This window comes from Vespula vulgaris, chromosome 16 (genome assembly GCF_905475345.1).
Source record: "Vespula vulgaris chromosome 16, iyVesVulg1.1, whole genome shotgun sequence".
NCBI lineage: Eukaryota > Metazoa > Arthropoda > Insecta > Hymenoptera > Vespidae > Vespula > Vespula vulgaris.
The window spans coordinates 4,334,945-4,348,827 of record NC_066601.1 but is presented as its reverse complement, the minus strand read 5'-3'; the positions used below and the strand labels follow the sequence as shown (position 1 = coordinate 4,348,827).

The 13,883-nt window shown below is 35.9% G+C and overlaps 2 protein-coding genes across 5 annotated transcripts; one reads left to right on the top strand and one right to left on the bottom strand.

The window, feature by feature from the left end:
- The first annotated feature begins 322 nt into the window (after positions 1-322).
- Positions 323-9,791, top strand: LOC127069747 (uncharacterized). 3 transcript variants are annotated; one of them, XM_051007168.1, is made up of 5 exons: positions 323-481; positions 1,028-1,269; positions 5,067-5,328; positions 5,917-6,189; positions 7,282-9,791. In XM_051007168.1, the coding sequence occupies exons 1-5, from the start codon at positions 475-477 to the stop codon at positions 9,360-9,362; spliced, it is 2,865 nt and encodes a 954-aa protein (XP_050863125.1). In that variant the 5' UTR covers positions 323-474; the 3' UTR covers positions 9,363-9,791. The 3 variants fall into 3 exon arrangements, with proteins under 3 accessions (XP_050863125.1, XP_050863124.1, XP_050863123.1); XM_051007167.1 differs by having other exon boundaries at positions 5,623-6,189; XM_051007166.1 differs by having other exon boundaries at positions 5,067-6,189.
- LOC127069763 (uncharacterized) lies at positions 9,384-13,324 on the bottom strand. 2 transcript variants are annotated; one of them, XM_051007201.1, is made up of 3 exons: positions 13,053-13,324; positions 10,726-10,951; positions 9,384-10,619 (listed from the first exon to the last, which is right to left on the bottom strand). In XM_051007201.1, the coding sequence occupies exons 2-3, from the start codon at positions 10,896-10,898 to the stop codon at positions 10,358-10,360; spliced, it is 435 nt and encodes a 144-aa protein (XP_050863158.1). In that variant the 5' UTR covers positions 10,899-10,951; positions 13,053-13,324; the 3' UTR covers positions 9,384-10,357. The 2 variants fall into 2 exon arrangements, with proteins under 2 accessions (XP_050863158.1, XP_050863159.1); XM_051007202.1 differs by lacking the exon at positions 13,053-13,324 and adding an exon at positions 12,860-12,877.
- Positions 13,325-13,883: the final 559 nt, after the last annotated feature.

Sequence of the window (13,883 nt, the reverse complement as noted above, 5' to 3'; positions counted from 1 at the left end):
CGTAGGAGATATTTCTGTAATATTATTTCTTTAATTGCTTTCTTCTATCTCTCCAACATATGTATATGTTTCGTTATAAAATGCTAGTTGTTTTCTTCGATTGAAAATATCAAAAAATGCTTGAAAATTGATACGATAATGGTAGATTCCGTTAAGATAATAGAAATCAGTGTTTTCACTATGAGGAAAACTCTTTAAAAGATACGAGAATGTTTTGTTGTATGCGAGAAAATGCAACGTTACACTTGTACCCTCATTAGTTCTGAGAAATGAACGATATAAAGAATGTGTCTGTTACATGCTTCAAAAGAATATTTTTTAAAGATATCAATGATAACGAATGAGTTAATCGAATGATAAGGTTTTATGTGCCTATAAAAGAGGTTCCTTTCTACTCTCTATTATTAGTTATCAATTTATTGAGTACGAGGTGGAGATATATCGTTAAAAGTTTCATTGAACAGTTTGTTCACGATGGAAGGTAAGCCAACGTATCGTTAAATTTTTCTCATGAATATTTCTTATACGAATTAAGTGATATTATCAATACCGATAGACCTAATTGTTTATCGATTAACGAATTAAATTATCTATTAACATACAAGATTTTACAGACGATAGAATATTTTACGCGTTTTGCAATATCCTTCAACATTGGTCTATAGAATTTCATTGAATATAAAAATTACGTACCATCTGTTATTATAGGTATTATCGATCAAGATACTAATTAGTAGCATCTCATCGTTGAATAAAAGCTTCCGCTAGAAAAATATTAATAATTAATTTTTAGATTCGTTTAAAATGTCCACATTGGAAATGTATGCATACTTACTTATTTCATCAGAATTCTCCTTTATAATTATGTACATATCTATAGATACTGCAAAATAGTTCGATAAAAGAAAAACCAACGAAGAAGGATAGTCGTTGAATGAAAAATAGAAACGTTGATTACGCGTATAAAAAAAAATTCGCAAAAATCGTCAAAATTTTCAATGATCTAAATGATTTCCATCAATTTTAGGAAGCTTTGGATGGGTCGCAGTATTTGCGATCATCCTAGCTGCAGTAAATTTAGAAGCAGCCCCTAGGCAAGCAGTACCTACAGTATGTCCAAGTGAAGATTCTCTCGAAGAAACGGTTCTACTAGCTCACGAGTCAGATTGTAGCAAATTTTACGTTTGCTTTTTAGGTGAAAAAATTTTAAAAGAGTGTCCATACAGAAACAGTAGAGGCGATAGGCTACACTTTAATCCTCTACTTCAGGTTTGTGACTATCCTTTAGAAGCAGGTTGTAAATTGCAACCTATCGCGAGTAAACAACTAACAACGTCTGTAGCTGTGCCACTAACAAAACAACCACCATCGCAACTAACAACGCCACATAACATACCATCTTCGATATCATCAACTAACTCATCGAATCAAATTAAATACAAAGAACATCAGTGCACGTGTAATTTATATTACGAGAATATCAATAATAGCTACATACTCAGACAGTGCTCGAAAGATTTCTGTTGGAACCAAGATCTGCAAACTTGTTATAGACCTGAATCAATAAAATGCATGCAACAAAGAATCTCGACGACAACGATAATGTTACCATTTGACATAACATGTACAGAAGGAGATTACGTAAAACATGAATGCCAATGTACACTATATTACCAGTGCAAAAATGGACTATTAGTTTTGAAAGAATGTCCAAACTCATTGCATTGGAATGAAAAAAGCAAATCTTGCACATCAAAAGACACAGCAAACTGCGAAAAGCCCCTTTGTAAAGAAGGTCCTTACAAGCCTCATCCATGTGAATGTAATCTATACTATAAGTGTGTAAAAAATGATTACGTCCTGCAGAAATGTCCAAACGGTTTGGACTGGGATCGAAGAAATAATGCTTGCAGAGACCCTAAGGATGCAGGTTGTAGACCAGTTTGTAAGGACGGTCCGTACAAACCTCACGAAAAGGATTGCGATAAGTATTACAAGTGCGAAAATGGTAATTACGTTCCGAAAACATGTCCATCTGGATTACATTGGGATCGACAACGCAATACTTGCAACGAGCCATTGGAAGCAAAGTGCCCTAACTGGCGCATATGCATTGAGGGTACTACCAAGCCTCATGCGTGTGACTGTAATCTATACTATAGGTGCATAAATAATGATTACGTCAGGAAGGAATGTCCAGCTGGTCAAGATTGGGATCGCGTAAACGAAAAATGCAGAGACCCTAAGGATGCAGGTTGTAGACCAGTTTGTAAGGACGGTCCGTACAAACCTCACGAAAAGGATTGCGATAAGTATTACAAGTGCGAAAATGGTATTTACGTTCCGAGAACATGTCCATCTGGATTACATTGGGATCGACAGCGTAATATTTGCAACAAGCCATCGGAAGCAAAGTGCCCTTCCTGGGTCATATGCATTGAGGGTACTACCCAGCCTCACCCTTCTGAATGTAACCTATACTATAAGTGCATAGATAATAAATACGTCCAGCAGAAATGTCCAAACGGTTTGGACTGGGATCGAAGAAATAATGCTTGCAGAGACCCTAAGGATGCAGGTTGTAGACCAGTTTGTAAGGACGGTCCGTACAAACCTCACGAAAAGGATTGCGATAAGTATTACAAGTGCGAAAATGGTAATTACGTTCCGAAAACATGTCCATCTGGATTACATTGGGATCGACAGCGTAATATTTGCAACAAGCCATCGGAAGCAAAGTGCCCTTACCCTCCCCCCCCTTGCATTGAGGGTACTACCAAGCCTCACCAATGTGAATGTAATCTATACTATAAGTGCATAAATAATGATTTCGTCCTGCAGAAATGTCCAAACGGTTTGCACTGGGATCGAAGAAATAATGCTTGCAGAGACCCTAAGGATGCAGGTTGTAGACCAATTCCTTGTAAAGACGGTCCGTACAAACCTCACGAAAAGGATTGCGATAAGTATTACACGTGCGAAAATGGTGATTACGTTCTGAAAACATGTCCATCTGGATTACATTGGGATCGACAACGCAATACTTGCAACAAGCCATCGGAAGCAAAGTGCCCTTACCCTCTCCCTCCTTGCATTGAGGGTTCTACCCATCCTCATGAGTGCCAATGCCAATTGTACTATAAATGCAAAAATGGTGGATTGACCTTACAGGAATGTGAAGTCGGTAAAGAATGGGATCGCGTTAATCATATTTGCACAGATCCTGCTAGTGCAAACTGTCCTAAGAAACACCCCTTTGGCTGTAATGAAGGTTCTTATAAATCCGACGATAAGGAATGCAATATTTATTACAAATGCATAAGTAATAATTATGTTTCGAAAACATGTACACCTGGATTACATTGGAATCGAAAACGTAATCTTTGCACTGAACCAATAGATGCACGTTGTCCTACGTCGCCTATTAACCCGTGTCCAGAAGGTTTTTACAAACCCCACGAAAAGGAATGCGATAAGTATTTCAAGTGCGAAAATAATAATTACGTTACAAAGACATGTGTACCTGGATTACATTGGAATCGAAAACGCAATCTTTGCACTGATCCAACAGATGCACGTTGTCCTACGTCACCTATTAACCCGTGTCCAGAAGGTTTTTACAAACCCCACGAAAAGGAATGCGATAAGTATTTCAAGTGCGAAAATAATAATTACGTTACGAAGACATGTGTATCTGGATTACATTGGAATCGAAAACGCAATCTTTGCACTGATCCAACAGATGCACGTTGTCCTACGTCACCTATTAACCCGTGTCCAGAAGGTTTTTACAAACCCCACGAAAAGGAATGCGATAAGTATTTCAAGTGCGAAAATAATAATTACGTTACGAAGACATGTATACCTGGATTACACTGGAATCGAAAACACAATCTTTGCACTGATCCAGAAAAAGCAAATTGTCTTATCCTACGATCAGAAAGCACGTGCGTTCAAGGTTCTACCAAGCATCATGAATGTGAATGTTCTTTGTACCATGTATGCATATATGACCAATGGATTTTGCAAGTTTGTCCAAAAGGATTAAATTGGGATCGAAAACGCAATATTTGTACTCATACAGATTGCATTAGATCGTGTCCAGCAGGTCAGGAACATCCATCTGGAGTCAAAACATGAAAATTTGCACGGCTTCTTAAGTTACAAGGTTTAATAATTAAACGATTCTCGATAGCATATTATATATCATACATCTTTCAACGTGACATTTTTCATTATCATTCTTTTTGTTAATTACTCCATTTTTATTACATTTAGAAAGAATCAGAACTAGAAAAGTATCTGAAATTGATATTATTATTGCAAGTAAATTTACTTGTCTTTTAAAAGGTTTGTATTAGAAGTTCGCATTTTTTATTTGCTATACGATACTTCTCTTCAAAGAAAAGAAGAAAAAATAAACAGATAACAACATCTGATTGGTTTTGATCCATTCATTGTAATCATTTCTATTGCAATTGTTTTCATCAGCTTGTTACGCTATAGATTTATCTTTACCAAGTTATAGAAACGTCATGGTTATTACTAACACATTATTAATTGTTTTGTATTTAGTCCAAAATAATTATTTGCAATAGCTATTTATCAATATCGGCTCGAATCAAAATCTTACGATTTTGCCAGACTTATTTTATTAGAGTGCATTGCTTTTGTTACAGTCAGTATAACTATAATCCCAAATAATATTTGTCTATATGTTTAACAAAACAGGCAATTTAAAATGCTTCATTAAATGAAATGTTCGTTAACAATATTTTATAATCATAAAATAGAACTATATTTTATCCATTATCCACGATATTGTCCAATTTTTGTTAATAGTTTTATTCTGAAATACAAATCGAGGTTTATATCAATCGTTTGGAATACTAGAATATAATGACTATTTGTTGAAAATATAATGTAAAATATAATTCGTAATTATCAAGATTGTTCATTGAATAGTTAAGACTATTACATACCATTTCATTAAATATACATCTCCACATGTTCTAGAAAGAAATAAAAAAATAGGTTTTAATCTTTACCAACTTCTTGATTTATAGGTATGCGTAGAGCCAGAGAATACGAACAGCAAAGCTACAAATGAAGAAAATATACCTGAGGTATCTATAACAGATAACCTTTTATCGGAAAAAGTTCCTCAATCATCTAGACCAATATATATATCACCGAATATTCCGGGTGTCCCAGATCATTGCCCTCCAGATGATTATGGGAAACTTGTACATTTGCCTCACGAAACAAATTGTTCGCTTTTTTACAAATGCAACAAAGGTGAAAAAATACTTCAGAAATGTCCACCAGGTTTACATTTCAATCCAGTGATGCAAATATGCCTCACACCGGAACAATCAAGATGCACCAGTAAACCAGAAAATAAAGTCGACGGAAATCAACATTTATCAAATATTAAGCAATCGTTTAGAACGGCTTTTAAATCGTCTAGACCAGTATATATATCACCGAATATTCCGGGTGTCCCAGATCATTGTCCTCCAGATGATTATGGGAAACTTGTACATTTGCCTCACGAAACAAATTGTTCGCTTTTCTACAAATGCAACAAAGGTAAAAAAATACTTCAGAAATGTCCACCAGGTTTAGAATTCAATCCAGTGATGCAAATATGCCTCACACCGGAACAATCAAAATGCACCAGTAAACCAGAAAATAAAGTCGACGGAAATCAACATTTATCAGATATTAAGCAATCGTTTAGAACGGCTTTTAAATCGTCTAGACCAGTATATATATCACCGAATATTCCGGGTGTCCCAGATCATTGTCCTCCAGATGATTATGGGAAACTTGTACATTTGCCTCACGAAACAAATTGTTCGCTTTTCTACAAATGCAACAAAGGTAAAAAAATACTTCAGAAATGTCCACCAGGTTTAGAATTCAATCCAGTGATGCAAATATGCCTCACACCGGAACAATCAAAATGCACCAGTAAACCAGAAAATAAAGTAAACGGAAATCAAGATTTATCAGAAATTGAAGGACTAAATACTGCGATTTCTGAATCATCGACTCCTGGCAGTATCCCAGATCGTTGCCCATCGCATGATACTGGTGATGTAGTACATTTGCCTCACGAAACAGATTGTACGCTTTTTTACAAGTGCGTCGAAGGTGAAAAAGTAATTCAACAGTGTCCAGGAGGTTTACATTTCAATGCGAATTTGCAAATCTGCGATCTACCGGAACATGCTAAATGTACCAGCAAACTAGACAATGAAATAGACGGAAATCAAGATTTATCAGAAATTGAAGGACTAAATACTGCGATTTCTGAATCATCGACTCCTGGCAGTATCCCAGATCATTGCCCATCACATGACACTGGTGATGTAGTACATTTGCCTCACGAAACAGATTGTACGCTATTTTACAAGTGCGTCGAAGGTGAAAAAGTAATTCAACAGTGTCCAGGAGGTTTACATTTCAATGCGAATTTGCAAATCTGCGATCTACCGGAACATGCTAATTGTACCAGCAAACTAGACAATGAAATAGACGAAAATCAAGATTTATCAGAAATTGAAGGACTAAATACTGCGATTTCTGAATCATCGACTCCTGGCAGTATCCCAGATCATTGCCCATCACATGACACTGGTGATGTAGTACATTTGCCTCACGAAACAGATTGTACGCTATTTTACAAGTGCGTCGAAGGTGAAAAAGTAATTCAACAGTGTCCAGGAGGTTTACATTTCAATGCGAATTTGCAAATCTGCGATCTACCGGAACATGCTAATTGTACCAGCAAACTAGACAATGAAATAGACGGAAATCAAGATTTATCAGAAATTGAAGGACTAAATACTGCGATTTCTGAATCATCGACTCCTGGCAGTATCCCAGATCATTGCCCATCACATGACACTGGTGATGTAGTACATTTGCCTCACGAAACAGATTGTACGCTATTTTACAAGTGCGTCGAAGGTGAAAAAGTAATTCAACAGTGTCCAGGAGGTTTACATTTCAATGCGAATTTGCAAATCTGCGATCTACCGGAACATGCTAATTGTACCAGCAAACTAGACAATGAAATAGACGGAAATCAAGATTTATCAGAAATTGAAGGACTAAATACTGCGATTTCTGAATCATCGACTCCTGGTAATATCCCAGATCGTTGCCCATCGCATGACACTGGTGATGTAGTACATTTGCCTCACGAAACAGATTGTACGCTATTTTACAAGTGCGTCGAAGGTGAAAAAGTAATTCAACAGTGTCCAGGAGGTTTACATTTCAATGCGAATTTGCAAATCTGCGATCTACCGGAACATGCTAATTGTACCAGCAAACTAGACAATGAAATAGACGGAAATCAAGATTTATCAGAAATTGAAGGACTAAATACTGCGATTTCTGAATCATCGACTCCTGGCAGTATCCCAGATCATTGCCCATCACATGACACTGGTGATGTAGTACATTTGCCTCACGAAACAGATTGTACGCTATTTTACAAGTGCGTCGAAGGTGAAAAAGTAATTCAACAGTGTCCAGGAGGTTTACATTTCAATGCGAATTTGCAAATCTGCGATCTACCGGAACATGCTAATTGTACCAGCAAACTAGACAATGAAATAGACGGAAATCAAGATTTATCAGAAATTGAAGGACTAAATACTGCGATTTCTGAATCATCGACTCCTGGTAATATCCCAGATCGTTGCCCATCGCATGATACTGGTGATGTAGTACATTTGCGTCACGAAACAGATTGTACGCTATTTTACAAATGCGTCGAAGGCAACAAAGTACTTCAGCAATGTCCAGCAGGTTTACATTTCAATCCAGCTTTGCAAGTTTGCGATTTGCCGGAACAAGCTAATTGCAGAAGCAAACCAGGCGATAATGGAGACGAAAATCAAGAATTACCAGTAACTAGGGGATCAACTAGTGCACCACCTCAATCATCGACAGGAATTCCAACTTCATCGACTCCTGGCAACATCCCAGATCATTGCCCATCAGACGATAATGGTAATGTAGTACATTTGCCTCACGAGACGAACTGTTCGTTGTTCTACAAGTGCCACGAGGGTCAAAAAGTAGTCCTTCAGTGCCCACCACACTTACATTTCAATCGATTTTTGCAAGTTTGCGATTTGCCGGAACAAGCTAATTGCAAAAGCAAACCAGGCGATAATGGAGACGAAAATCAAGAATTACCAGTAACTAGGGGATCAACTAGTGCACCACCGCAATCATCGACAGGAATTCCAACTTCATCGAGTCCTGGCAACATCCCAGATCATTGCCCATCAGACGATAATGGTAATGTAGTACATTTGCCTCACGAGACGAACTGTTCGTTGTTCTACAAGTGCCACGAGGGTCAAAAAGTTGTCCTTCAGTGCCCACCACACTTACATTTCAATCCAGTTTTGCAAGTTTGCGATTTGCCGGAACAAGCTAATTGCAAAAGCAAACCAGGCGATAATGGAGACGAAAATCAAGAATTACCAGTAACTAGGGGATCAACTAGTGCACCACCTCAATCATCGACAGGAATCCCAACTTCATCGACTCCTGGCAACATCCCAGATCATTGCCCATCAGACGATAATGGTAATGTAGTACATTTGCCTCACGAGACGAACTGTTCGTTGTTCTACAAGTGCCACGAGGGTCAAAAAGTTGTCCTTCAGTGCCCACCACACTTACATTTCAATCCAGTTTTGCAAGTTTGCGATTTGCCGGAACAAGCTAATTGCAAAAGCAAACCAGGCGATAATGGAGACGAAAGTCAAGAATTACCAGTAACTAGGGGATCAACTAGTGCACCACCTCAATCATCGACAGGAATCCCAACTTCATCGACTCCTGGCAACATCCCAGATCATTGCCCATCAGACGATAATGGTAATGTAGTACATTTGCCTCACGAGACAAACTGTTCGTTGTTCTACAAGTGCCACGAGGGTCAAAAAGTAGTCCTTCAGTGCCCACCACACTTACATTTCAATCCAGTTTTGCAAGTTTGCGATTTGCCGGAACAAGCTAATTGCAAAAGCAAACCAGGCGATAATGGAGACGAAAATCAAGAATTACCAGTAACTAGGGGATCAACTAGTGCACCACCGCAATCATCGACAGGAATCCCAACTTCATCGAGTCCTGGCAATATCCCAGATCGTTGCCCATCGCATGATACTGGTGATGCAGTACATTTGCGTCACGAAACAGATTGTACGCTATTTTACAAATGCGTCGAAGGTAACAAAGTACTTCAGCAATGTCCAGCAGGTTTACATTTCAATCCAGTTTTGGAAGTTTGCGATCGACCAGTACATGCTAAATGTACAAACTAGGAAGGCGGCGAGGAAGATAAATATTAAAATGTAACTTAAACTATCGCATCAAGTATCATAGGTCCTACTTTTAAAGATCGATCAATATTCTTAAATATTTGGAAAGATTACATGTTGTCTTAATATTTAACATTTGTATCTATCGGTCTCTGTAGCAATATATGAAGTACCTGTTGTAACGAAGATATAAATATATAATATATTAATTGAATTTATAATCACATTATATTGCTTTTATTAAACTAAATATTTTATTTTTATTATTTACTTTCTGAATTATTTGTGATTATTATCAATTAAAATAGTGCAAATGAGATATTGAGCTTTCGTAAATGATGCTTGTAAATATTCATTTATTATAACTTGAAGGAACTTACTGTTTATCTTAAATCTTATTGTATTGATTAAATAAAGGTTTCTTTAACTTTTCTCATTAGTCATATATTTTCGTATAATATTTGTAGCAATGAATTACCTATTTGAACTTTCTACCCAAAAACACATAACTTTTAAGGTCTTTTGAAGAGTGCACGTCAATAATACAAGCTACGTAATCCAGGATCGTTCCTTTTCTTTTCTTTTTATTTTTTTAATACCTCTTCAGACAGCTTCTTTATGACATTTATGAATCAATTATGTCTACTAATAATCGAAACTCGTAGATACACGTTGATAATTCGAATGTAAAATAAATTGTTCCCATTTAATTTTTAAACTCCAAAGTGCCGTGTTGCCATAAATGAGTTTTATCTCGTGATAAATTACGATGATATTGGAAGATGTTATAGAATCATAAAAAGAAATAGTTATGTTCTCTATTATAGAAACAGCAGATACATCTAAGCGAAGTGTAAAAATGTACTAATTTTACCAGTCATTATTTTTATAAAACCATTATTACTTTGACAAGTCATGAATACACGACACTTTAAAAGAAATAGTTGAACTTTGAATTGTTGTAATGTTTCCAACATTGAAAATCGATACCATCGTATTTACTCTACGTCGTCGTAATACTTATCAATCATGTCACTTAAATTTTCTGGCTGATTATTTCGAAATATTTGTTTTTTTGAATCAGTATCTTGAAAATTACGAAAGTTATTACGAAAAATTATTTGTCCCTTTATCGGTTTGTTCTTATCCTCTTTCTGTTGTTGAAAATGGCGGTGAGTATCAAGTATAAATCTCAAAGTATTCCACGGATATCCTAAATAATATGCGGGAAATGCGTTACCTCCGGCTCTTTTTCCGTACCTGTGTTAAAATATGTAGACGTAAGAAAACTTGTTCATTTTTATTTAACGTGTCTCATGACAACACAAAATTGATCGATTGGAAAATATTAATCAACTTATATTACCTGGCCTTTCCATTTAACCAATAGTAACCTTTGACATCTTTCAAATATTCTTGTAATTCTTCCGGACTTGTAAAAACTTTTGGTCTGGTTGGTCTAGCCATCGGTTCGGGTTCGCATTGGATGATAGTGATACCAAAAATAGTAACAAGCATCACAAGGGTGAAGGATTTCATCTTCGATTTTTATAATGAACGTAAGCGAAAAATCAATCTGTTATTTTGAAAACCTGTAAGTTCATTATTCATTATATTTACATGTCGTCTATTTTATATTGCATTGGACATTGAAATATATAAGAAAAATATACGAATCGTGTGACCTATTTATTACGATAAAATCTTTTCACGCGAATGAATGGAGGATTGTTCGATGAGAAATTGCATGAATCGATTGCTTTAAATCAATAGACTGGAAAACCTAGTGAAATACAATATAATACTATGCAATGTAAGAGCCATGTGGATGGAAACTCGACTCCAAAGTTACCTGTTGCTTCTACCACGTTTGGCTAGTCCAACAAGTAACTTTGTCGATAATAGTAAGTCCTCGTTCTCGATATCGGCAAAACTGGATCAAATAAAAAATCAAATAAAGAAAGTTGAAAAAAGTTGCCTGATTCCTCATATGAAATAAATAAATGCTAAATGTTTCGATAACAAAAGAACTTTCATTTGATTTTATACATTTTTTTCGCTTCATTTATTTTACAAGATCTGAAGATATTTATTCGAAGCAAACGAAAAAATTTCAATTTAAGCTAAGATCTTTTTTTTTTGTCTTGCGTGATGAAATAAGAAGTTTATTATTAGAAACTATATATAGAGAGAAAGACTTAAAGATAGAACGATTATAAAGAAAGGTTCGACGTGGAGATAAAAACTCGTATAATACGGATCAAGCGACAGAGCGAATTAATTATAGCATTTTTACAACCTCTTAACGGGACAATATTGCACGTTGGTGGTTAGCCATCGCACGTCCAGTTCATAGATCGATCGTTTCTCATGAAATTGTAAGAACTTATATAGCGGTTGCGAGATTAAAAGAATACACGTTGTTACACGAAAATTTCAGTATTAAAAACTTCTATTTTGTGAACAATAGTATTACGGTGAAGCCATATAAAAGAAAAGAAAGAACGTTATATTACACTGATTTCTTCGTAATATTCATAACGTAATTTACGATAGTGGGAAGAAAATCGTGCGAGCGAAACTTTCATTATATCTTCTCCGTACGGTGACATTTATAACGTCAAATCGTAGATCGATCGCGAGGTGATTCATTCGAACCTTTTTTTATTTCATCAACGTAAATTCGTTCGACAGATTTATTCTCCCATGAACATTTCCATCCATTGATGTGACTATCGACCATTTAATTAAATGGAACGGAGATAACGAAATCCGAGTTAAAAATCGATAAGCTCCAACGCGTGGTATTTTTCTTCAAATTACAAACGAAAATGATTTTTTTCCAACGCTTAACACGTCAGTCACGTTAAACAATTTCAACAATTTCAACGATTCGGTCTGTCAGAACGTAGGTTGGAACACTTGGTTAAAAAAAATAATACCGAAAACTCGTATATATGTATATCGGTGAGATGTGAAATGACAAGGTGACGTCGTTGAAATTTCATTGAATATGTAATAGCGATTTTTATTTATTCTCTCTCTCTCTCTCTCTCTCTCTCTCTCTCTCTCATTTCTCTCTCTGTCTCTCTGTTTATTTGCTTTTTTATTCTCTTTTTCGTTTTTTATATATACGATTATTTGCTAATCGCAAGAGATTGAACTGACTTTGACAGTGACAAGTTCTCTTTCGTTCAATTAACTCGTTAGAAAGTTTCTTCTGGAGAACAACAAGATTGTACTACGAGTTTTCCTATTAATTAAAATGTACTAATTGTAACGATAAATAACTACTAATTAACACTCGATGAAAAAGTTTATTAGTTTCACTAATGAATTTAAAGAAAAGAACGACGAAATGATTACTACGTAGAGATGAATAAATTTCGATAAGTCTCTTTAAATATCTACATATTTATATATGCCCGATAAGATAAAAAATATGTAAAACAATAAAGATCGAGAAACAAATCACATTTGTTCGAGTTATACCACGGTACCGTTTAAGAGAAGAAACATTGGCAGATAACACACATATCCGTCCAGTTTGTGAGTTATTACACAAGGAACGAACACTTTCCTTCTCGTTGCACAAGTTGATGGAGAAAGAAAAAAAAAAAGAAAAAGAAAAGAAAAAAAAAGAAAAGAAAATATATCCGTTGTCACACAATTATCAACGATTTCGATACTCACTCACTCGATCGACGAATCGATTTCAAACTATCAAACGAGCTCGAAGCTGATTTTGAAACCGTCTTAAAACGATTTTCGGACTTGAACTTTTTGCTCGATTAAATTGGAAAAAACACTTTCTCGTTTTTTTTTTTTGAGAACTATCTACCATACGTGTATATTTTCCTTTATCCGTATTTTCCCTTCTTCGCACTTAAAAGATTCCTTAGAACGGTTAAACCTTTCCGAAGTTCGGATCGCCCGCTAATGCCGCCGGCAGGAGTATATATACTTGTGAACGCACCCTTCCGACGCATCCCCTCGGCTGCAGGTCGCTTTCGCGCAGCCAATCCTCGAACTCCAGCCCCACCAACTAACAGAGCACCCCCTTTTCGCCGTTCGTCGTCCTTGCATGGATCTCTTTCTTCCTCGATCTCTTTTACATCCCCTCTTAGCGATCCTAAATGAATGTACGTACTTTCACATTTATAGGAAAGTGACATTTTACGTATCTCGACGTTAACGATTATCATTGCATATATTTTCGTCGTATTTAACAACGACAATCTTTTCGCGAAATGTTTTCTATAGAAAACTATGTGAAGCGTAGATATAAGGATATTAAAAAACCTGTTAAAGCAAATGAACGATCCATTAATAATTTTCTTCTATAAAATGAAAAAACAACGATGGTAACGATCGAAGACTTGAAACTTAGCTAGAAAGAAAGAGAGAAAAAAAATCTGCAAATGTTTGGAAAATCTAAAGTTCATTCATTCTGAAGGTAAAACTTTTGCGACAAATTAATTCATCTTTTTCCTCTTTGACCTGTTATGGTGAAATGTTCAGTCG

What these genes read in the sequence shown, in the direction of transcription:
- LOC127069763 (XM_051007201.1), bottom strand. Translation starts at nt 10,898, where the DNA reads ATGAAATCCTTCACCCTTGTGATGCTTGTTACTATTTTTGGTATCACT. An exon ending in TGGTTAAATGGAAAGGCCAG is followed by an intron (nt 10,620 to 10,725) that starts GTAATATAAGTT and finishes ATTTTAACACAG; the next exon opens with GTACGGAAAAAGAGCCGGAG.
- LOC127069747 (XM_051007166.1), top strand. An exon ending in ACTTTAATCCTCTACTTCAG is followed by an intron (nt 1,270 to 5,066) that starts GTTTGTGACTAT and finishes CTTGATTTATAG; the next exon opens with GTATGCGTAGAGCCAGAGAA. An exon ending in AATTCAACAGTGTCCAGGAG is followed by an intron (nt 6,190 to 7,281) that starts GTTTACATTTCA and finishes AGTGTCCAGGAG; the next exon opens with GTTTACATTTCAATGCGAAT.